Source organism: Dioscorea cayenensis, chromosome 7 (assembly GCF_009730915.1).
Source record: "Dioscorea cayenensis subsp. rotundata cultivar TDr96_F1 chromosome 7, TDr96_F1_v2_PseudoChromosome.rev07_lg8_w22 25.fasta, whole genome shotgun sequence".
Taxonomy (NCBI): Eukaryota; Viridiplantae; Streptophyta; class Magnoliopsida; order Dioscoreales; family Dioscoreaceae; genus Dioscorea; species Dioscorea cayenensis.
This window is the reverse complement of record NC_052477.1, coordinates 28,657,342-28,680,044: the sequence shown is the minus strand read 5'-3', so window position 1 is coordinate 28,680,044 and position 22,703 is coordinate 28,657,342. Positions and strand designations below refer to the sequence as shown.

The window sequence follows — 22,703 nt, the reverse complement described above, 5'->3', positions numbered from 1 at the left end:
TCATATCTGTTATCTAGTATTTTTGAATTTTATTCATGTGTTTTGGTAAATTGATCGAAGATTGAAATAGCGGTTGTCACAATAGGTTTATCATCAATGATACAGTTTGAGCCAACTTTGATGAATTAGTGTCATGAAAAAGAAAAGTAAGGTAGAATTTCTTGGCAAAGAGGGTGAAACCAAAATTCAATCCAACTAAACTTGCAGAGATTTCTGGTTTCTTTTCAACAACTGCTACTTTGATAAACTGGAATTGTGTTTGAAACTGAACATAAACAATGCTCAAATAGTTGACACCTACTCCCTACATAAAGTACCATGACTTTGTTTTAGTTTCTGAGTTGAATTAGGTGGTCGGTCCTAACTAATCCTTGCATTGTCAGCAGTACATGAATTCTCTACTATGAACTTCTGGAGTTTTTAAATATCCATTTCACAATGAGAAAAAGTCGACTTTCTCTAGTCATGATCTTTACTGTTGAGATTATAAATACCAGATTTTGCTGACTTCTGTTGATTTTTTCCTCAAGCTCTTGGCTTCTTTTGCATGTTCAGGTATATTGATAAAGATGTGTGTTTAGAGTGCATATATTATTTATTACTATATAATAATAATAATAAAAGAAAGAGAAGACAAAGAGGACCAAATGAAAGTCAGAATGGGAAATTTATTAGGTGGATGATGGGACTAGAACAGTTGAGGCTTTGTTGTGAAGTCATATGTAATTGGAGTATATATTAGGGGATGGAATTGAGGTTGTTTAGCTAAACAAGAAAGGAGTTATTGCTGGCTTGATGATTATGCTGGATTGGTTATATATTAATCAACTGTTAACTCACTGTATGTTTATTAAGGATGTGTCACTTGAAGATGATGGGGGTGTTGGTCTAGGCTGAGATCTTAACAGTTTGGTTGTTGGAACAAGATATGTCTATCACAGTTAGTATCACTTAAGCAAGGGTAGGGTTGGAAAGTACTTGAAAAGGAAATTGCAATTTCATTCTGGTGAATAATGTTCATTGCTTCCAAAAGATTATGTGTATATATATATATATATATATGCATAATAAATAAAAGTGAAAATTGCTAAAAACACCCTCAAAATTTGCAATATGCACAGATGCTCCCCTTAAATTTGGCTATTCATAAAAACTCCTTTTTGAATACAATGATTTTTTAAAGCCCCCAAACATCTAACAGTGATTGATAGAGTTAATTTGGAATTTTATGGACTAAATTGTCCTCGTGCGGAAGTTGTGGCAAGTGTGACAGGTTTGACTATAATGCCCCGTCAGTGTAATGAGTTTCTATTTAAAAACGAGGCTTCTATTTATAATATGAGGTATGATATTCGCTTTAAAAAATGAGTTTCTGTTTAAAAATGAGTTTTCTATTTAAAAATGAGTTTTTTGTTTAAAAAAATGAGTTCTCTGCTTAAGAAACGAGTTTTTTTGTTTAAAAATGAGTTCTCTGCTTTAAGAAATGAGTTTTCTGCTTAAGAAATGAGGTTTCGCTTTAAAAACATGAGATCCTCGTTTAAGAAATGATTTTTTTGGGGTGTATTTATCACCCCCAAAATCTCTTTATTAGCTGAAATTTGGGCCAGATGAGACAAAGCATGCGACTCACAATCACGACCACGTCAGCATAAAAATGGGATTTCAACCCCTAGAATTTGATCTTCACTTCGATCTAGATCTCGATCTCGCTGCAGAAAAAGGTGCAACCTTTCGATGCCTTCGACGACGACTGAGGAGCGTCGTGGTCTTCCCCAGGTCGACGACGAAGAAGATGAAAGAGATGAGGTCCCACTGACGTGGGAAGCACGATGAAGACGAAGACAAAGACTGCGAGATCGAACCCTCATCGGCGCCGCTTCCTCCCTCCGCTCCCTCGTCACCAACTTAGGCACCATGGATCCAAACCCCGAATGATCCCTAACCCTAACCCTATTGCATATCCATGTCTGCGCCTCCGCAATCGAGAATGGTTCCGTTCAAGTTCAGGCCGTCTTATCCGACGTCACCATCGAAGACCTCACCACTCCGACCGCCGAGGAAGGTCGCCAACCGAATCGCCAACGCCGACAAAGATTTCTCCTTTAAGACTCCCACACGAGCGAGCTACCTTCGAGATCGCCGCCGATCCTGAGCTCAAAGACTCAGCTGTCTAGCGAGATCGACGACGATAAGATACCAACGTCCCTATTCAACGAGGTTTCGCTTTAAAAATGAGAGTATATGTTTAAGAAATAAAGCTCTCTGCTTAAGAAACGAGCTCTGCTTTATACGCTTGTTTGTCTTTGTTTAACTATCGATGTTTCGCTTAATATATTGCGCTTATGCTTAAAAAGTGCTTAAATATCGTTATTTCTATTTAAATATGTACTGAGTGACCAAGATTAATTGGTTTTTTTATATCAAGGATTAATTTATCACGTAAATATTTGTTTTTCCTGCTTAAATATTAATGTTTTTGTTTAAAAATGAGTTTCATGTTTAAAAACGAGGTTTCGCTAAGTTAAACGAGTTTTTGCTTTAAGAACGATATTTTTGTTTAAAGAAACGAGCTCTCTGCTTAAGAAACGAACTCCCTGTTTAAGAAACGAGTTCTCCTGCTTAAAAACGAGCTCTCATGCTTAAGAATGAAGATACGCAAAAGCGAATGCAAAGAATGATGTATGCAAAAAGCGCTTTAAGGGCAATGATGGAATTTCATAACGCAGGGTAAAAAGGAAGTGAAACAATAAAGCGAAGGGTGTCTCGAGATATGCAAAACTCTCAGTAATGCTTTTGAAGTTTTGAAATTATCAACTGTCAAGAAAGAATTTTTTTCCCTAAATAAAACTAATGGAAAGACGTGAAAGATGAGAAGTATATATATATATATATATATATATATATATATATATGTGTGTGTGTGTGTGTGCCTGAAACAAAAAAACCTAAGGCGCTTGTTTGTTTCGAAAAAGTTTTTAAAAACTTTATATTATATTTATATTTATATTTTTGTAATTTTTTTAATTTTATTGTCTATGTTTGAATTACTTTAGACTTTAGAGAGCAAGATTTAGAATATATATATATATAGTTTTGTTATGAAAGAGAACTTACACATGTTTTTATTGTTAGTGATTAGTGCACCATTAATATATATATATATATATATATATATAGTGCATGTGTAAGCTTTAGACATATTAGTTACTGTAAGATAATATGAGAGAAGAAGCATTAATCTCATTAGAGTAGCATCCCAATAAATAGATAGATGAGTTTGTATGAACAGAAGTATACAAAGTATACTTATACGTCATACATAGATGTATGTTACTCTAACAGTTATAAATATATGATAGATTTCCGATCCTGAAAAACAAAAAATATAATTTAATTATGATAAGATTTTTAAAAATAGGAACATATTACTTTATAATATAATAAATAAATAATGAGATACTTAACACAAGCCTTCAATGTAGGAGTTAATCAAAATTTCAAAATCGTCGAACTTTGAAAAAGTTTTAGAAAGATTTGCATATGGCTGCCATACATACCATAAAAATTTTTGAATACTTCCTGATTTTTCAATACGACAGCAAGATTTTCTTCATAAATTTAATGATAAAGTAATGTCATCTCATATGAAATTCTTAAAGAATTAAAATAAAACATGGGAAAAATAAAACGGGAACAAAACATTCAAATGAAAAAAAAAAAGATAGAAAAAAGATAAATATTTCTCTGAGTAATTTAAAAATCAAGAACTAGGCAGGCAGACAATGAGTCCGTTGAGCACATTAATGTCAACGAACAAAGATAGTTAGGATTGCAACTCAAGAAATCAACTATTATTGTGTACAGAGAGCACTTCCTTCACAACTGGGAAGGCAATCCGCTCAATAAACTAAAGAGCACTAATCAAGCAATCAAACAAAAGGGAAAAATTAAAATGCCATGTTACAAAATTTTTTCTATGGATACACAGGTGAAAGATCTGGACAGAAATTTCAAAGCACCAGTTCAAGATCTTTTTAGCAAACTCTTTAACTCCCTGAGTGACTTAAATCAACTGCTTAAACGACTCCAACAACCTCAGTTTTGATGCACACATGCAATGAAACTCGGTCACTGACCTATGTTGTGCCGCAACCAATTTTCTAATCACATTAGCTGAGTTCCAGCATTGGAGAGCTCCGGATATTCTCTCACCTAGTTCAGGGTTGCTCTCTGTGGCAGTTTCTTCAAGAATACGGCAAATTTGATAAGGTCCTTGTTCAGTGTCACCGCTCTGTAGATGCGATAACAGAGTATCCAAACTCTCGTCCTCTGGTTTGTTGACCTGACCTTCTAACCAAGTTTGAACATCTTGTATCGAATTGGTTAAACATTGGATTGAAGCATGCACAGGTTGCAATTGAGGCAAGTTCAACTGATCTGTTGCACTGGGTTTCTTCTTCTTCTTCCCTGATGGAATCATTGATCTTAGGCAGGACTGGATCACAAGAATGTGCCAAGATATGGATTCAGTTACAAGATCCACTAAAATTGGAAGGTTATTTCCAGGACTTGTAAATATTGGCTGCGCATGCATGAGCTCTTCACTGATGCATTTCTCAACCAGGCTATTGACGATGTGCCACGAACTTTGTTGGTGCCCGACTCCAGGTTCTAGATGATGGGTGCATAAGTTAAATGCATTCACAAAAACAGCGAAGTTTATCAAATGGACCATTTCCAAATCGTACTCCTGCAAAAGAGTGTGTAGTTAGAAAATCAAGGTTAATCTAGTAGGAAGACCTAAGAAAGACTAAAAAAAAAGATGAATGATAACAATAAAAAGCTACTCAAGATTGTACCTTGAAAGATTTCTTCCCCTCTGAAATTCCAACAATTGCTTCTGTTGCATCTTCAAAAGAAAGACCAAGATTTCTTGCGTATCTTTCAAGCAGACACTTGAATTCACTAGTGTAATCAATATCAGATACAGATCCATTGAGCTCAATATTCTCTTTCAGGAAGGATGATGCAACCTGTATGGACAGATACACCAGACGGGGAAGAAGAGACTTCCACTCAATTGCCTTCCTAGCGACACATTCCCTCATGTCTACCTGGTGCTGATATGGGAAAAGAGGGAAGCAAAAAAACATTACCAGCTTGGTTAAAAGGGAGGAAACCTAATCAAACAATACACTTGTTTCCAAAATGATGAAGCATTTCATTCAGGCAACAATCCTGATCCAGTTGTTAATCAATGAAGAGTAATGAACAGAAATGGACTCAATCTGTACTATGAAACTAAAGACTGCTAGATTTTCTCAGAATACAGATTGATCCAACCAACATTTGTTTTAATTGTAAACAATTGTTGTTGTAATTGTATACATAAACCAAAGTCAAGATTTTTAACAGTATATAAAGAAAGTGATGGTAGATAAAGAAATTCTTTGAGAGACAATAAGAACAGGCAAGAATATGCTCAACAAAGTGATACAAATAGTAAGACATGGTAGCTTGCCAATACTTTGTTAAAGGAAACTTCATAACAAATAGTACAACATGTGCAAAATGGAAAGAATTTCCTCTTGGCTTACTAACAATAGCAGAAAACGCCATACCTTTTGTTCTCTGCGATGGGCTGTACCTTCTTCAAATGTCTCTGAGAATAAGTAATTATGAACAGTAAGTGACAGTGAAGTCCACTACAAGTAATTCAGTCATATTAGCTTAATGTTGATATAAAACAAGGATTAGAATTATTTAAAGTTAATATTTTCTTAAAAAAGAAACATCAGCTCATATCAACACAAATGAGGAGCAGAATAAAAGAAACTCTAGGGATAATCTGTAAAACGTTTCAGCAAATGCAAAGTAGCCAGACTGACCTAAAAGGTAATTTATACTGGATGTTGGGGACCACCAAGGCCTTGTCTGAAAATCTTCATTGAATGCCAATAGTTTCAGTTCTGCCTCATTTGACAGTTCAAGAAATTGCAAACCATGTTTGACATTTTCCAAAATGAACTGCAGAAAGAAATGAGATAAAATTGGTACATTAAGGCAGTCAGATCATCAGCAGAATATCTGTTGTACACAAGACATTTCACCTCTACATCTTCAAGTTTATCCGTTTTCTGCTTCATCTGTAGAATGGAAGCATCCATTCTGGCCATTAAATATTGATATGAATGTTGCAAGCGCTCTTTAAATTGGACAAATTCAATTACCTGGACAATGATTATTGACATACCATAAAAGAGTCAATTCAAACCAAACATGAAAAACTTCACAACAAACAGTCACAAAAATTAAGCTAATTGACTTGACGTAATATAAAATGAGTTCTATGAAAAACAGGCTTATAAAAAAAACACATGGTGCAAAAGACTGAAACCATCATTCTAAAATGCAGCACAAGGTAACAGTACCAGAATAATCTTCATGGGAAAAATTTGCAAGGACATCCATGGCCACACAATCTCAAGTATAAAAATGATGATCTTAGTATGGTAGTGAGAACCACAATCTAATAAACTGGTATAGGAATTTTTACCAAAGAACAGTATATTTCATCAACCATAAAGATTCTGAGACAAGCGAAGAAAGTGCCGCATACTTTTGAATAATTGCGATGGCGATAGGCAAGAAAGGTAAGATCAGCAGCCTCATTGAAGTAATCATCCATGAACTTGATATACTCTTTCAATAGATCAGCAGTTTCCGACCAAAGGGGTGATCTTAACATCTGAGGTAGGATGTGATGGGAGACTGTCTCCAGCAGGATATTCTTCACATCGAGTGTGCCATACCTTAAACAGATTACATTTGTAAATTTTAGCAAAAGGAAGTGATGGAGTTGCATTAATTTGCCTTGTGAAACGAAAGGATCTCAAACCAAAACAAAAATTGAACTTTACCATTCATAAGATAGCGGAAGAGCCCCGAAGTGAGAATACAGATGCAACAAAAGGATCTTATATTGCCAGACATACCTGTCACAATGAAATGATGGACAAAGTAAAGTTAGCAACATGGGACAAGGAAGAAAAATATAGAATATTACTCATAAAGCGTGATATTAAGCATGAAGCATATCTTGTTGATGCTTCCGACAGATCTTAGTTGTAAAAAAGGTTTGGAAGACAAAACAGGAATAAATAATGTCTGATTTAACTCAAACCAGGGCAATCAAGTGACAAAAAACTTGAAAGGAATAAGGCTGATGCAAAAGACCATGACTACCCTAATAGAAGACTACACAGCTTTGGTCCACATAACATGGGCCTGAGCTCAGGGTTCTCCATTGGAGAGAAATGTCTATGAATGGGCTATGGCAGTTAGATAGATGTTTAGTTCTAAATATACTTGCAAAATTGTGTCCTTTCGAGTTGAAAATTGCATTTGAATGACAGAGAAAATACTTAGATATCAATCAATAATCTAGATAAGTTATTATCAAGGACAGGGACTCAACAACTCACCTTCTGATATTCGAACCAAACTCCAACACGAGAATTGCCACTAGCAAGTAGCTCAAGCACCTGGTACGCCAAAATAACTGCAAAGAAAGGAAAATTATGATGAGCAAACTATACATTTTCAATAAGCTCTAGTAACACAACAAAGTGAAAAAATACTCACCAAAAATTTCCCCTGCCTCTAATTCTCATGCTCTCCACAATCCTAATAAGTCTATTAACTATTACAAAAACATTTTTGCGGCAATCTTACTTTTCTTATCACATATCACCATATTCAATTCTGTGGCATCCTTATCAGAATGAGCTTGCGTGATTATTTATAGGTATGTAATTTTATATTTTTACTAGAGAGTCCATGTCATGTACATATTCAAGTCTTCTCCATGTATTTCGGGCAAGCATATGAATTAATTGTTGCCCAAAATCAAACTTTCTCAGATTGTAAAGCAACATGCGAGAGAAAGAAGGAATGCAAATATATCAAGCCAGTATAGGTGAAAGTGAAGTGGAATGATTATAGTATGATTACATACTCGGGGTAATAAATCATTCTTAGCTGTACTAGGTGCTGCTAAAATAAATATTTGCAATTCATAAATTAAATATGCACATCAATTTTCATCAGAAGTTCCCATGAGAGAACTCACATGTACAAGAACATTGCAGACCGTGGATAGAAGCTCTTCACCGTGCATATTTTCTTGAGGATCCAGTTCCCTAGAAAGGTAAAGGCTCTTACAATACATATCCACCATTTTCATTGCAATGGTTTCAAGATCTGGGAAAAAGAAATATAAGAGCAAGTCAAATATATAAAACATACATGATGGATCCAACACCAACAACAAACAAGGAAATCAAAATTAGTGCACAGAACAACATGCCCTTCAGATAGCTTGTCTACAATATACCATATTGATGAGGAAAAAGTTAAAAACACGCATTTCATGTCTAAAAGAAAAAAGAAATGCCAACTTTCTGATATATCAAACATCGGAAAAAGATTTCTTGTTGACCAATAAAAAGAGCAAGTTAACATAACTATGGGGACAGAAGAAGCAAGTGAAAAATCACAACATACACAGCAATCATCAGCATTGGATCTTGTTGCAACAATTTCAGATTCGACACTATCAAAAGAACATGGTTTTTAAACTACCAAATCCAAATAAATTCTGATATCTTAAATAAACATAGGCCACTTTCAGAATCTGGATATATGGACATCAGAACATGAAAATAAATAGAAAATAAGGCACATAAATTGTACCTTATACTCACTCAGATTGCACTTAAAGACTTAAAGTTTGAAAAACAGAATTTCTGGAGTAATAAAAGTACAACTTTCTTAAGCCTGGCAACCACTGGATGAGTAGATGAGTAAATTCACTTGTGTTGCTCGAAATGTTCGTAGAGAGTATTTTCTAGATCTTACAAAGTTGATAGACAGATAAAAAGAAAATGGCAAAATCTTCAAAAATGTTTCAAAGGTGATTAGTCAGAACTTTTGAAACCGGTTGGTGAGTGTGTTTTTTTTATACCTGTAACCGGAAAACAGGACGCGCAATCAAACAATTCCTGAATTTTGAAAATTGTTATAGCAGAACCAATTGCCTTTGTTGAGATTGTTGATGAAGATTCTGAAGACTTTCCAAATGCTTCTAATAGTTCGTTTCTTTCATCACTGGTTAAAATATGGAGAGAACTTTCAACATCAGACGTGAAGCAAGACAAGTGGCCAAACCTGCAATATAGAATAAATAAATAAATAAAATCAATTAACCACGTAGATTATTTAAATCACAGTATGGATTAGCATAGTCAGAGAACCAGAAATACATATAAGAAAGTCCACATAATTATCAGCAGGCACCTATTGAAATAATTCAATAAAACCTCCATTAGTTTGAAATCATCAGCTTTTCCATTCAAGCGTCGCCGCCTTTCGATTTCAATAGTTGCCAAATAGGGACACCGAACACAATCATTATAGCCCTTCATTTGTAGGTTTTGTACAAAAGATAATGCAGTTGATAGACGGAAATTGAACTGCACATATGGCATGCCCAAACAAGTAAAAATTCACTTGAAGACAATAATGAGCCACTTGTAAAAAAATGAAGCAATCTTCTGGAAACCCATTAAACACATACCACTTCTTCAGTTAAAGTAGACAACTTGCAATTTTGGAAATCATACAGAATTTGACAGTTTGATTTGATCCGTTACACTTGCTTTGGACCAGTTTATGTCATCTTCCAGCAGACAGCCCAAATAATTGAGGAATGCATCCCAGTCATCTGAACTGCTTGCCAAAATTACAAAAATCACTACAAAATACAAGGATGTTGAAAAAATATACAATTAACAATCTATAAATGAAAATTACATTGGTGTAGTTACAATGGACTGTGCAGTTGATCATGGATTGACTATGTAATCTAGAACAGTACGACTGACAGAGATTCTTAACCCGCCAATGATCAAGCCATATATAAGTAGTTGCAGCAACAATTTGCCATGGGAATGTAACCAAACATATAGAAGCTATGGTTAATAACATATATTCTACTGAATGCAATGAAAAGTAGTGTTGACATTTGATCTTGACAAAAACTTAAACCACAAATTATAGCTGCTGAGTCCCAATTCCATTTCTTCAACTAGTAATTCAAGTCTCATAAATTTTAGTGTTTTAGACAGTTAGCCACCATTTGCTGCATCAACGAATTCATTACCAAAGTATTTTCATAGTTATCTCAGTCAATTCAACATTATGGGCATACCATAATTCCAGAACTCTCTGAAATTTCTCGGCACCAGCCGCAAAGTCACGCGCACGAGCAAGAAGCCTACCCTGTCAACTTGAAGTCATATAAGGATATAAGAGGAACAAATAAACATGAGTCAGAAAAAAGAATGTGGATGAAGAAGTGAGTGTATGTCTGATGCATGGTGAATCTTAAAAACGTAAGATCACTCATCAAACCATCTTGGCATCTTTGCCTTACGTACTAAGCAAGCTCAAGAAACTTGGTGCACATTCAACCTAGAATTATATCTGGATTGATGGGAAATAAAGGAAAAGGAAGAAGATGGTGTTCTTGTATTTGTTTTATAAAGAGAATATGACAGAAAGCATATTATAGTTCTTTACATTGTATCATTTTCCTTCAATCCAAATTCCAAACATACCTATAAAGCCAAGTTTGGCAAGGAAATAATCACAAAAATAATTGATCTATGGATAGTAGTTAAAGGGAGAATATAATGGGCTGTGTTCCTCCAAAATCAATATATAATGGTTAGCCAGGGGCTTAACCTAATAGGCACGTAAGTTTATTAACTTATTTGATGTTAAGGCCATGCAATATAGTAATTTTACCATTCATTTACAAAATGAACAATAATTACAGAAAAAGTCAAAACTCCTAGATATTTGTCAAACATAGTAAAGGGCTCATTCCCACATTAACTATTCCCACCTTTTAGACCACCCTTGATAGTTTATTTTATTCCTATTTTATTCTTGCTAAACACACCCAAAAATAAGGGTGTCTTTTAAGTGGAAGCCGATAATGTAAGTGATAACGATATGGCTATCAAACTTATATCCAGTTGCTTATAGGATTGGGGATGGTACATATTTCTATACATATCCAGTAAACATAACCTGAGAGGCTAAGACACAACCAGCTTCTAACTAACTATATGGGTTTGTCATGGAAACCAACTACCTACCCAGCTTCTACATCACCAACCAAGAATTGCCAATAAAGATGGATGTTGGTATCAACAATTTTATAACCTATTTTGTCATATTAAAAGATATTTCAGTCGAAGTTATTTGTACCAGCAAGTATTATCATGCAATTGATATATCCAAATTTCATAATCAGATGGTTGTTAACTGTCTCCCCCTGATCTAAACTTCCAAATTTACACAGTTATAAATAAGCTCCAACACATATATTTATATATATATATATATTTTTGAAAAAAGGTGCTTAATCTAGTTATACTTGTTATCATTAACTTAATTATAAAAAGAATGGTACTGCATATGGCCTTCCAATTTTAGTGAAACAGATTTGGGTATGGATCCTTCAAGTTACTATTGAATTGGGAAATAGATATTATGTGCTGAATCTAACCTGCTTGCACCACTAACCTGAACAATGCAAAATCATCAAGTATCATCCACCTTCTGTTATAACTAAGATGCGATGATGCATTCAAATGGAATTGATGATTTGACACTGGAATGTAGATTCTTGTTTGAACAATCCACTATGTGTTTGCTTATGGATCAAACATCATCTGCTTCAGAGGTTACTAACCAAAGAATCTCATGCTGATATGGTTGTCAAAATCATAATTCCAAAAACAGTGTTGTTTTGTTTTGCCCTAGATACCATTTACTTGGCAGAAATTTTGTGCATTGCACATCATACAATTGAAAAATCAATCTGGGAAACACTCTCATAATTTGAGGAAGGCCAGCCAACAGCTGAGTATTTATCCCTGTCATTTATTGGCACCACCAACAACCACAGTTAGAATCCCAAGTTACCCAACTCAAGGTGAAAGCATGTACCATTCAAGAAGTTAGTTCAGATGACATCAAAGAAATATACTCACAACCAATGATTGATTTAACTTTAATAATTGACATAAAATGCAATATTTCATATCTTCGCAATCCTATTAAGCCAGCATTCTAATCAAAATGCAGAAGTAAAGTTCCAATTAACTGTTGATGATGAGATAATGCAAATTCGAATCCAAGATTACCTGTATTCGTAACTTGTCGACTTCAATTCCTATAAGAGAACCCAGATTTCCAGAAATAACTTCCAAAGCAGTCTCATATTTCCCTTGCTGCTCTAAAATTGATATGTATATATGAAGGGCTGCCAAGTATTCAAATATTTCGGTGACCATAAGTAAACAAAAGCCACAGATGGATTCACAAGAGAAGATCCAGATAGCTTCCCCCACATCAACAGAACAAGATAGAGAGGCTTGCCTTCTGGTTCATGCAAACTGTGGGAAGCAATATGCTTTTTCAGTAAACCTTCAGCTAGGGGCAACAGCTTATCACCACCATTGCTGCTGATTGCCTGCTACAAATGGCAAAGTGAAAACTTAAAATGCACAAAATGGCATGCCAAGGGGGAAAAATGGAAAAAAGTATTGGCAGAATAGCATGTTTCCAAATTCTTTTTCTCAACTATGATGCCAAAAAACAGAAGCATATGCACAGGACAGCAAAAAAAATCCGAGTCAAGAGTTTCAAATTTGTAAAACGCGATGGTTATAAATATGGAATGATTAACATAGATACATGCAGTTCAGAATTGAATCTTATGTGGTATAGAAATTTGAAGTTGGAGAGCGGACTTGATGTTGTCCATAGGCAGTCTATCAGATGATGCCATTTATACATCTAGACAGCAGAGAAATGGTGCCCAGTCTGACAAACAAAGCAATCAAGTAAGTGCATATTTTAAGAAGCCAACTCCCTGGAACAGTTATCATGTCATCATAGCACAATATTTCCACTGCTCAGGCTTGAGGAGGGTCGATGTCTGATCATCTCTGAATGATGGATAAGAATAGATTCTTTCCTAGTCTGAAGTTTATTCTTATTGGTAAGCCTTTCAACCAGCTAGAGAAACACACAACCAATCTCAAAGTTTATGATAACACTTCAACACACGGCCTGTTATGTCTTTTCAAGCCATTACCTACCTATAAAAATATCTTGCAGGTTAATACCTTATCAACCTTATTAAACTTAGCCATAACCTGAATAGGCAGACTTCCAGTGATAGTGTTGATTCTCATTCAAGTCCAACACTGAAGGTTACTTGCATTTCAAAATCATCCAGCAAATTAAGAGATGAAATACAACCACACAGCCACACAGATACACCCACTATGCTGAGATTAGGGAGGAAAGAATAGCAGAACCTGAAGTTGAATACTGCAAACTGCCCAGAGCAAAAACCTTTCTTCACCCACAATCTTGTACATTTTGATAGCGATCTGTCAGAATTTCAAGAAACAAATAACAGCAATACTTTATTAACGTATTGAATGGAGAATAGAATAAAAATAAGGAGAAGAAAAGCAGCATCATGAGCGCCATGAACCTGTTGCTGCTTCACATATGAGTATTCCCGAACATAGCAATTGAAAAGACCCATCATTATTTCAAGGTTATTTGGGTATTTTGCGCAAGCATGCTCGTAGCAAGAGGTAGCCAGGTCCACTGGTAAAAATCAAATTAGGAACTATGAACAATAGAACACATTAAAAAAATAAACAAAATTTTAAAGGTGAATGAAGAGACAGCGATCAAGCCGTTGAAAGACAATCTGTAAAGTGCTGAGGGTGAGATCATCCACATGAACAGCAGTGCTTGAATATAGCAGATCCTTGGCATTTAAGCAAACACTCATAGCTTCGTCAGGCTTTCCCATTCTCTCTAAAATAAGAGCCTTGAGTGCCTGAAAAGAATAGTTCTAAAAATCAAACGTCATGATATTTTATGAACAAATGAAAACAGGACAGAACAGATGCACTTCGAAGATTTACTCATGAGTGGCCTACAGAAGACATGCAGCACCTAAGAGTTCAACGATACAAATCTTGGAACTACTTCCGCCTAATAGTATTTTAATTATGCAGATTGGCAGAGTTAGAGGAGCATCATAAGACTAGGCAAGGATAGAACAATAATTAAGATGTAAGCAAGGCAGCAAGTTATGCCAACAAGTCTATATAAGAAAAACATTTCAAACAAGCTAAATCTTTTCCCCTCACAAAATATCTGCCATAAAAGTATCAGACAGAGTACAAAGAATTACCAGGGCAAAAAATGATTATATGCTTAAGTTCCATAAGTGCTATAATACGGAACGTACACATGTACACAAAGTATAAAATAAAATCAAATACCACGTGTTATCCATCGGCACACCAGATGCCTATGATTATACAAAAATCTACAACAAAAATGAACTTTTTTTTACCATAACAGCTTCATAACTTTTGCATGAAACGAAGACCATTGAACTGTAGTATAGTTACAATTTCTAGCCAAAACACCTATGAATACTTCTTCAACTCTACATCAACCATTGCACAACCATTTGTAACTGCTTCCTTTCCACATATACAGCAATAATACAAACTCAATCTTTTTCATTCAAACAACAGTAAAACTAAAATGTAGGTATGAAACCACAGACAGCTAGGTATCAGTTCAAATATCACATTTCATAAGTTTGAACAACCAAGAGATCACTCTGATTAAACCACTTTTCCACAAAACCTTTCTATCTTTCCTGGCATAAATGCAAGCCAAATTCACCATGACCATAGATCAAATAGCAAATAAAACAACACAGAATCGGCAGCGGTAATCATAAAGCAAAGAGGAAACGGAGAAACCAGAGACTCACAAGGGCGTAAGGAGAGTTAGGATGCTTGGCGAGAAGGCCTACACAGAGCTTGAGTGCGTTCTTGTACTGCCGCGAGTCGATGGCGTCCCATATCGGCCGGACTCGCCGTTCCGGGATCCCTCCTGCCAGCCCGTACTTCGACGCCATTAGAGAGCTTGCCCAAGGTCTTAAGCTAGCCTTAGGCTTAGGTTTAAGGTTAGGGTTAGGGTTAGGGTTAGGGTTTATCCGGTTAGCTTGGATCGCTTGGATTGTGGGGAAGAGGAGAGAAGAGAAGAGGGATAGAAAGCGAAGAAGAGAAAATGCGAAGCGGGGGCGGAGAGAGTGAGAAAGGAGAAAGAAGGGTTTATTGATGAGATTGGTGGCGTATGTTAGAAGCCGGCGTAGAATAGCCTCGCACGTGTGGAATCACTTGCTGACGTGGCCCCAGAGCGTGCTTGTAGCCTTGTAGCCTAGCCTTGTCCAGATGTGTTGTTCCTGCGGATCTTATCAGTAATGTTCCAAATTTTTCAAAATAGTTTAATGTTTATAAATTTGAATAAAATTTAAAATTAAAATAATTAAATTATAATAAAAAAATTTAATTTTTATATAATTTTTTAAAATACTCTTGCATATAAAATTTTGAGTTAATTTAAAGTTAAAATAAAAATAAATTTTTTATATGAAAAAATAATTAATTATAATACAAGAAAATTATTTTTTTGAGGTTAAAAATATTATTAAAATTTTGAAAATATCGTTATACCTATTGAGCCAATTTAAATTGAAAGCAGAATAAAATTTTGAATTTAAATAATTAAATTATAATATATTAAATTAAATTTTGCACGTTTTACCAAGATATTCTTGCATCTAATATTTTGAACAAATTTAAAGTTAAAATAAAATAAAATTTTTACATAAAAAATTAATTATAATACAAAAATTAATTTTTTGAAGTAAAAAATATTCCCAAAATAATGACATAAAATTTTATTTATTTATTTTTTATCTAATGAATAAAATATGGAATATTTAAAAAATACTTTTTTTTAAAAGACATATTTATTTAGAAAAAAATCTAAACTTACACTCATTTGATAATCGAAAATAATTATTTATTTTAGTAATAATAAAATTAACAAATTCATTAATAATATTCTAAAATTGATAATTCCGACATTAATTAATGTCCACCTCAGAAAAATAGTGAAATTATTTACTAAGACACCCACTTTTTGAGTAATTACATGAATAATGTAGTATAATATAAATAGATTATTTCCAATCAATTATTGACATGACAAGTAAAATAAAATACTTATAAAAATAACCTTCTTGTTAAGAATATATGTTATAAATGTAAAGATAGTAATAAGAATAGAGAACCAGAGTATTTACCAAAAACCCAAAAACCTTGAAGAATTAAGTTCTTCTTCTTCTTTCTTCTTTTATTTCTCTCTTTTCTTTCTCTTACTATATCACAAAGTATACAAAAATGAGGGGTATTTATAGAGTTACAAGAGTTGAATGAGACGGCCGGGGATCGATTCGATCCGGACGATCCAAAATACCTGCAGTTGAGTGGAATAATAGCGATCGTAGGGCTACCTGCTATGTACCACATGAGGCGATCGCCCTCATGATGTTGCGCTGATACATTAATCTCTAGAGTTGCTATAATAATGTCGTGCCTACGATTGAGAATTGCTACGTGATGCATCCATTAAAATATTTTGTTTATAACACTCCCCTTGGATGACTATGACCGAAAGGATATGTCTCGTTAAAAGCCTTGCTAGGAAAAACCCAGGTAGGGATAAAAACCTAGCTAAGGAAAAAGAGTACACTATCCTCGTATATTCTGAGGGTTCACCTCCTCATTAAAAAACATTACCTCGGAAAAACCCATTGGGGCAAAAACCTAGCGAAGGGAAAAAGATGCATGCCACCTCAAATAAATAACTTTTTAACTTATATCGGAGTACTTACATCCTTAAGTCTTCTACATCCCGATTTTGTATATAAGTCTTTGGTGAGATGCACTTAGGAAGTGATTTTTGTGAATAGATCAGTTTGATTCTACTGGATTGAATCTTTGAACTTCTATACGCCTTCTTCTACGGAGATCATGAGTGTAGAAAAATTTTGGTGATATATGTTTCGATTTCTGTCACCTTTAATATAACCTCCTTGTATTTGAGAAATCAAAGCACTATTGTCTTCAGTAAATTCATCGTAGCATTTTATTGTTACTCGATGGTAATTTGCAGGATGACTGTATATGCCCAATCATAGATCGTAACCATTGGCATTCACGACTTGCTTCATGAAGAGCTAGAATTTCAGCATGATTTGATAAAGTAGCTGTAAGAGTTTGTTTTGTGGAACGCCATGAGATACTGTACCATTGTAAGAAAAACATGTATCCGACTCGAGATCGCCTTTTACGAGGATCAGACGGGATACCCAAACGATCAAGAAACACCGTGAGGTTGGATGAAGATTCTTGTCGATAGAATAAATCGGATCCGTGGTTCCTCGTAAATAACGATGCACATCTTTTACTCCTTTCCGGTGTCTTGCATTAGCCGGTGAGAACTGTGATCTCGCTAGAAGATTTCTTTGCAAAGCTATATCACAGTCCGGTATTATTTCGAAGGTACATTTAATGCAGCGATTACGCACTAAATATGGAGTTTTGGACCAAGAATGATCTCTCGCCTTCTTCGGTCAAGCGAAAATGGATCTTTACAGACATCAGAGTTCGGACGACCATTGCGTGCTTCGCTGGATAAGCCTTCCATATGAATCTCTTGACACCTTTTTACATATGGGTTGATTGATGCCGCAAATATTCCGAGGATAAGTGCCTCGATTTGTATACCCTAGAGCGAAATTTGGTCTTTCCCAAATCTTTCGTTTTCAAATTCTTTTCGGATATGATCTTTGCCGAGTACTGATTTTGAAGGAGTGCCTACAAGATTTAAATCGTCCACATATCAAGTTATCCGCAACAAAACCCAGTTAGTATAACTTTTAATAAACACATGGACAGCTATTATCATTTTTCGTACCCTTCTTTTATAAGATATTATTTGAGGCGGTTTATACCCACATCCGTCCCAAATTGTTTTCTAACTCATAAAGAGATCTCTGTAATTTAATAGAGTATAAATGATGATTATTTGTAATGTTTGTTTTTCTATATCCTTCAGGGATTTTCATATATATGTCATTTTCAAGTAATCCATCTCTGGATATCTTGCGCAGACATCCATCGAATTGCATATCTAATTTATTACTCACTTTGCCATGGCAATTAAAAATCGAAGTAATCCCATCCATTCTGGGAGAGTATGTCTCTTCATAATCGATACAGGCGTTTGAGGAAAAACCTTCGAAGCAACCATTCTTGCTTTGATCTCATAATTTGATTATTTTCATTTCTTTTTCTCACAAACACCCATTTATAACCCACTGGTTTTATCATACAGTGTTAGCATATTATCAAACACCTCCGCTTTTGATAGGGAATTTAGCTCACTGGATAGCTTTTTCCATTTTGGCCAATCATTTTCTTTGTCGACATTCTTAGATGGATCGTGGCTCCGGATCATTATCGGGTATTTATTTCTATCTGCAGCTAGCCACTTGTAGATGAATATATCATTTATTTTTCGGTCTCACGCCGATTCGATCTCACCATCATCTACTATAGCAAATTGAGATTTTCAACGTTTTGAGAAATATCATCCCCCATGATTCTTCGTTAACTTGTTACGAGGGTTTTATAATTTCCTCTCCCTTTTCACATGGGAGATCCTTATCTTATTTTTACTCGCTTTCCTTTTCTAGGAGTTTTGAATCTTTAGCACCAATTGGTCTTCCACGTTTTTATGTCGTGGTTTTATTTTCTACTTGATTTTCTTTCGATGGATTCTTAGGAATCTCAATTCTTGCGGGGAGCATTGGCGGTGGTATATATGATTTAGTTACCATTTTAGTATCGAGTGAATGCGTCAGTGTATTTCATTTGCAATATTTTTGCAATTTAATGATCCTTTGAACTTCAAGTTCACATTCGTCGAGTACGAGGATCGTATGTATGTAATCGTGATGCATTCCATTCATTCTTTTTGGCTCGTTTTGAGTAATCATTTCTCCCCTAATGCAGGAAGGCGACTTCATCAAAATGACAATCGCGAATCTTCTTGCGATAAATACATCCACAGTAATGGTTCTAAATATCGCATTATAATTGAAGGGGAATCATAGCAACTTATATACCAAGTCTGCGTTGTGGACCTATTTTTTGTGCGATTTGGTGGTGGTATTGTCGCATATCTACCGCTGACCAAATATTCTTATATATAAAATATCGGGGCTCTTTACCCGTAACAAGTTGGTGTGGTGAATATAAATTACATGCGAGTGGGTCGGATCCGTAGTAAAAGCGACGACATACCGCAAAATAGCATGACCCACGCACTTGTGGCGGTTTCGTCCCTTAATAACATTGTCGGCGAGCAATCAGAGTCTTTTAATTAATGACTCCGCTAACCCATTTAGGTATAGTCGTGAGCTCTTTTGGATGCTCAACATGTATTCAATGCCATACGATAATCATAAAATGATTTTTGATGAAAATTCACTGAAAGCATTATCAAGAGCGCAATTGTCTTTATGGGATAATCTGAAAATTTAGTGCTTTAAGCACGATAATTTGTGCCAATAACTAGCGCAAATGCTACATTCCTTGTGAGCCCGAGAAGTGAAACATGGGACCATCTAGATGGCGTGATCGATTAAAACCATAAAAATACCTAAATGGTCCACAGGCGGATGTATGGTCCACAAATGTCTCCTTGTATTCTTTCTAAAAATTTAGGAGATTACGATCAGCCCTTTGTTATAGAAGGTGCGGTTGTTAGCTTTCCCGATTGAACATGCTTTGAGCATGCGCTATTCATTGCATGTGTTAGGATTTTATAATCCTTGAGTGGGTGTCCATGAGAACTAGTAATAATCCGTGTAACATAATGGCATGCCGGATGTCCAAAGTCTTTCATGCCATATTTTAAATATCTCGAGTCGCGTTAACCTTGGGGTTAATACCCAGTATGTGATTCATCGCTTTGTCACGTGTAAAATATAATCCACGAGGATATACGAGGAAAGCTTTTCAAGTACACGTTTTGGCATGAAATAACTTGTGTAATATAAAGATATTCTTTTCCTTCCTTATCAACCGTCTCTAAATGATATCCGTTTGAGGCGTATATCTTTAAAGCTTAAAAAGGTTCCTCCTAGACTTAGAGAAATAGAGAGCATTTTTCATATGCAAGGATGTTTCATTTTGGCAACTATCAATCTTGCTTCTCAGGAAACCTTCAACCGGTGCGATGACCCTACTATTGTGGCTATATATGCCTTTCTCATTGATAAGGATATAAAATATATTTTTCTTGTCAAAATAGTGTCGTTGATCACATGATCAATAATGCATTCATCATCGACTATATTTTAACAAAACAAAGAAAAACATAATTTAATAAAACATAAAGACATATTACAAACTAGTCTATAAGGAAATGCAGCGTATCTAAATATGTATTTTTCGATTCATTTAAATTATTTATGGAATTATCCTCAATTGGATCAACTATGGGGTTATCGCTGAAAATTTGTCTCGATATATATTTACCTTTCTTTGTTTTTAAGCGATTCTTGGTAAAGATGGACAAAATGTTTTGGGGTCTGTGAGTCTGGACGATGACCTTCACGAGCCACAGACGATAGCATGTATCTTTCTTTGTCTCTAACCCCATCTTGTGGCTTTGTTGCTTCGCTGATGTCACATCATCTACATTGCTCAGCGTGGTCCGATGTTATTTCGGCCACCACGAGCACAGCGTAGTCCTCGTACCACCATGAATTTCCCTGCAGATCCGCGGTTTTTAAAACCCGATCACGCGACCCGCCCATCTTCTTTGCCCAAAAATTAATTTTACGCGTCAGCTGCTGATCGAGATGAGTCGAGATTGATGATTACGCGTCGATTCATTGTTTTGCTCCGCACAAGGAGGCAAGAAATTAATTCGAGAATTTGTAAAAATTCTTTTCTATCATATTGATATAATATAACATTTCAGCGAAATGTTGTAAATGTTTTCTCGAGCATCATTTCTTCAGATCGCTGTTTACTCATGCTGCAGGACGATGGCTATCAAATTTTAAATAGCTCGGAATTATATTCTTGCGACTTTTAAAATCTTGAAACACGAGGCTCGACCAATCGTTAGCTGCTTTAGGCAAGAGTAGACCGTCCAGGATGTTCAAAAATCTCTCTTCCCGGGGGATAACCACAATTCTGTGGATCCTCGATGAATTGATATTCATTCTTTAGGCCATCGTCAAATATGATGCCTTATAAATATTAAGGCCTTACGCCTTATTATCACTAGGCTCATTGTTATTAGCCTCGATAGTTTTACTCGGGGTTTCTTGCTTCCGGGATGGAGCTTGATATCGGGGGCTCCAGGGATATATAATTGCTCCCCGAGTTTGAAGCGACCCTCAAATTCTCTTTTTACGCAGTATTGCCATTTTCTCTTCAAAATAATAATACGACATGCTAATTAGAATAGAGCTGCGAATAAAAATATAAAGCATTTATCTGCTCATTATATATGTCACGATCGTTACATGTATACGATACTATTCATGTATCTGGTCTTTAGTCATACATGCTTTTAGCAATTATCTGCGAGCATTAGGAATTAAAATTTGTTTGAAAGTGATTATAATTTAAAAGGGAAGAAAGAAGTATATGGGGAGAGAGAAGAAAATAGGGGCCGACGGAGAAAAGCGTTCGAGCTGCCATGAGGGCTTCGAAGAGGCGTGCAGTAGTGAGAAGAAGCGTCGGAGAAGAAAAAGGGCCGACGCAGATCTCCGAGGTTTTGTCAATGATCATGAGGAGAGAGGGTTCCGTGAAAAACTTAGGAAAGATGATGCTTGATAATTTGGATTTGATGGAAAACCCACATTGTAATAATAATATTATTGTTTTTCTTGTTTATTTTAAAATTCATCGCGATATTAAGCCTGAGGGCTTTTTAGTGCTATGTGTGTTTTTATGTAATATACGAGAAAACCCTATGTATGGTTGATTGAAATTATGTAATAATAAAATGTATGGTTTTGCATAGTATTATATACTCCGTAACCTTCACGCATTCAGTCAGGAAATGGATTCACATATATAATACTATATATTATATAAGCGAAAAGAAATTAAAATCATATAAGAATTGTAATATAACGATGTTAAGAATATATATTATATAAATAAAGATAGTAATAAGAATAAGAAAGCAGGAGTATTTAAGCCAAAAACCAAAGAAATTAGGTTTTTCTTTCTTCTTTCTTCTTTTATTTCTCTCTTTTCTTTCTAACTCTCATATCACGAAAAGTATATCTGAAATGAGAGGGTAGTTTATAGAGTTACGAGGAGTTGAATGAGCGGCCGAGGATCGATTCGATCCCAGAAGCGGTCCGACTCCACGACCGGTGAAATAGTAAACTGTGATCTGCGCAGAATTTCCTTTCACATTGATCTGCAATGCCCATAGAGCAGTCTTCTGATTGTTGCGGTGATCGTTAATCTCTAGAAGTTCTTATAATAATATGCTGCTACGGTAAAAATTCTTTACTGATATGCCTCCATTAAAATATTTGTTTATAACACTTCTTTTATTGTCAACCA

The 22,703-nt window shown here is 35.2% G+C and overlaps 1 protein-coding gene across 1 annotated transcript; it reads right to left on the bottom strand.

Moving 5' to 3' along the window:
* Positions 1–3,955: 3,955 nt before the first annotated feature.
* LOC120264710 (N-terminal acetyltransferase B complex auxiliary subunit NAA25) lies at positions 3,956–15,268 on the bottom strand. The gene is given in 20 exon segments (XM_039272534.1): positions 3,956–4,750; positions 4,860–5,120; positions 5,622–5,662; positions 5,889–6,027; positions 6,111–6,230; positions 6,620–6,812; positions 6,921–6,995; positions 7,485–7,561; positions 8,132–8,262; positions 9,026–9,228; positions 9,358–9,533; positions 9,638–9,679; positions 9,681–9,789; positions 10,271–10,341; positions 12,279–12,397; positions 12,514–12,607; positions 13,461–13,535; positions 13,643–13,761; positions 13,843–13,999; positions 14,957–15,268. Coding segments are annotated over 20 exon segments (3,036 nt in total). The 5' UTR covers positions 15,104–15,268; the 3' UTR covers positions 3,956–4,063.
* Between the last annotated feature and the right edge of the window lie 7,435 nt (positions 15,269–22,703).